This window comes from Tupaia chinensis, unplaced genomic scaffold, assembly GCF_000334495.1.
Source record: "Tupaia chinensis unplaced genomic scaffold, TupChi_1.0 Scaffold000131_1, whole genome shotgun sequence".
NCBI lineage: Eukaryota > Metazoa > Chordata > Mammalia > Scandentia > Tupaiidae > Tupaia > Tupaia belangeri.
In genome coordinates, this window is record NW_006159600.1 from 463,009 (window position 1) to 465,143 (window position 2,135).

Sequence of the window (2,135 nt, forward strand, 5' to 3'; positions counted from 1 at the left end):
CTCAACAACTACGCAGCACGTGGGGCTTCCGAGATGCCTGAGGGAGGGTAAGGCTGAGATGCTGCGATGCTCCACCCCCAGCTGGACTTGCTGCCTCGGGACTCGGGACTCGGGACTCGGAGGCTGATTAGGTTAAATGCTGACATAATCAGGTCAATGCAATCACATGACGGAAAAACAGATCTTGTCAGCCAATAGGAGCAAGCCACACCCTGCTGAGCAGCTCATTAAAAGCAGGCCAACCCGCTCTGCCCCAGGACGTGTGCAGGAGAGGGCCTCTGCACGAGCCTTACCATGGGACTGGGAACCCAAGACCCAGACTCCCACTGCACCTCCAGCCAAGGCCCCACTGACCAGCCCCCTCTCCCACAGGTCGTCCTTGAAGAAAGTGGCTCAGGCAACGAGGAGAAACCATTGGACGAAGAGATTTCTTCTGGTTCAGGTGAGTCACAGCAGGAGGAGCCGCAGGGACTTGGGCTCTTCATACGAGGCTGGCAGGAGGGGCAGAATCGGACACTGAGCTGTGTGTCCTTGCTAGGACTGTATCCTTAGATTAAGGACCAAAAGGGACCTTTGGGGCTTTGAGAAAGGCCGCGATGACATGCTGCAGCCGTACTGCAGTTTGCTGTTAACGCTGGTTGTACAGTCGCTGGAGAGGATGACCCACAACGTGGCTCAGGACAGACCGGGAGGCTCCATGTGCCTGGGGAGAGGGTGGTCACCTACAGCCTCTTTTGCTCTAGAACCAGAACTCAGTCCAGACGAGGAAAAGAGTTCCCAGGAAAGCGAGCTCACCGCCAGACACAGCATCAGTCAATCAGGTAGCTCTGACTCTCCAGACCCGCGCAGGGCAGGGTGAAGCGCTGTGTGGACGGAGACCATCCCACATGGCTGACCGCAGTGGGAACTGCAGCCCCAGCGGCTTGAAAACCACGCTGCAGGCCTATGTTGCCCCAAACCCTGATGGAACGGAGACAGGAGGAAGAAGGGGTTGCAGTGCTGCCGGGCCCCACCACAGGGAGGGAGAGGGTGCGGTCTCTGGGAAGGACACTCACCCTCTCTCAATAATCATATATGTATATATATATATACTTTTGTCCCTAAGTGAGGAGGGGAGGGGAGGAGCTCACACGTCCAGGGGCCGGCAGGGGGCTCTTTGGTAGCCAGGGCCTTGCAGAGCAGATTCCGGGGAGCCAGAGACGGCAATCTTGGCTGTAACCCCAGCTTTTTCCATACAAGCTAGACGAGTGTTTGCAGGGTGTCCATTTGGGGCTGTCACTCAAACTCTCATCTTATTCCCAGAATCTGAGTCCAGCTCAGATGAGGGGCGCTCCAGGAAGCGGAAAGCCAGTTCCGGAGACAGCTGCCAAGCTCAGCCAGGTAAGCTCTGCCCGGCCCTAAAGGCAGCAGCAGGTGACAGGGCTTGGCAGGAAGGGGAATCTCAGAGGCCAGGGGGGGTTTGGGGACCCTGGCATCCGCATCGCAGGGCCCTGATGGGTGCAGCCTCTCTTTACTGGTGAGTTTGGGGGACCAGGAAGGAGGAGAGACAGGTGGGGTTGGCCTAAAGGTTCCTGGCGAGCTTGCGGGATGGGACTCAGTGGGGAATGTTCTAGAACACCTGCAGACCACATGCTTCCCCCGCAGGAAACTACGAGCCTGGGGACGAGGACGGCGAGACTTTAGAAAAGAAACGAAAACCCTCCGTGGGCCTGGATGGACGCAGCAGCAGCGAGGGCCAGCCGACCCGTGGTGCCCACTCCAGTGGACCCCTGAGGGCCGGCTCTGGGCGCCCCAACCAGCCCAGGTCCCGGTCCCCAGGAGGCCGCCCGCCGCCGCTTCGGAAAAGCCTGGTGACCTCCCTGCGCACCCTGTCAGAAGCCATTTATCAGGACATGGCCCAGGTGTGGGCGCAGCAGGCGCACACCCCGCTCACCGAGGAGCAGCTGGCGGAGCTCGCCCAGCTCCGGGGCCCTCTGCACGCCGCGGTGCAGACCTTCTACGCCATGGCCCGCCAGGCCGCCTGCACCTTCCCTGCAGAGGGCTGGTTCCTCCCGGCCCCCGCCCTGCCCAGCGAGGTTCCGAGCTCTGGCCCCGAGGAAGACCGGCCCCCCACGCCCTGCCAGGACGCGAGATAA

General features: G+C 60.7%; 1 protein-coding gene across 1 annotated transcript; it reads left to right on the forward strand.

Annotated features, from left to right (window-relative positions):
- Nucleotides 1-294: 294 nt before the first annotated feature.
- LOC102495535 (protein FRG2-like-1) lies at nt 295-2,135 on the forward strand. The gene is made up of 3 exons (XM_014586363.1): nt 295-442; nt 1,303-1,380; nt 1,645-2,135. The coding sequence occupies exons 1-3, from the start codon at nt 295-297 to the stop codon at nt 2,133-2,135; spliced, it is 717 nt and encodes a 238-aa protein (XP_014441849.1).

What these genes read in the sequence shown, in the direction of transcription:
- LOC102495535 (XM_014586363.1), top strand. Translation starts at nt 295, where the DNA reads ATGGGACTGGGAACCCAAGACCCAGACTCCCACTGCACCTCCAGCCAA. An exon ending in AGAGATTTCTTCTGGTTCAG is followed by an intron (nt 443 to 1,302) that starts GTGAGTCACAGC and finishes TCTTATTCCCAG; the next exon opens with AATCTGAGTCCAGCTCAGAT. An exon ending in CAGCTGCCAAGCTCAGCCAG is followed by an intron (nt 1,381 to 1,644) that starts GTAAGCTCTGCC and finishes CTTCCCCCGCAG; the next exon opens with GAAACTACGAGCCTGGGGAC.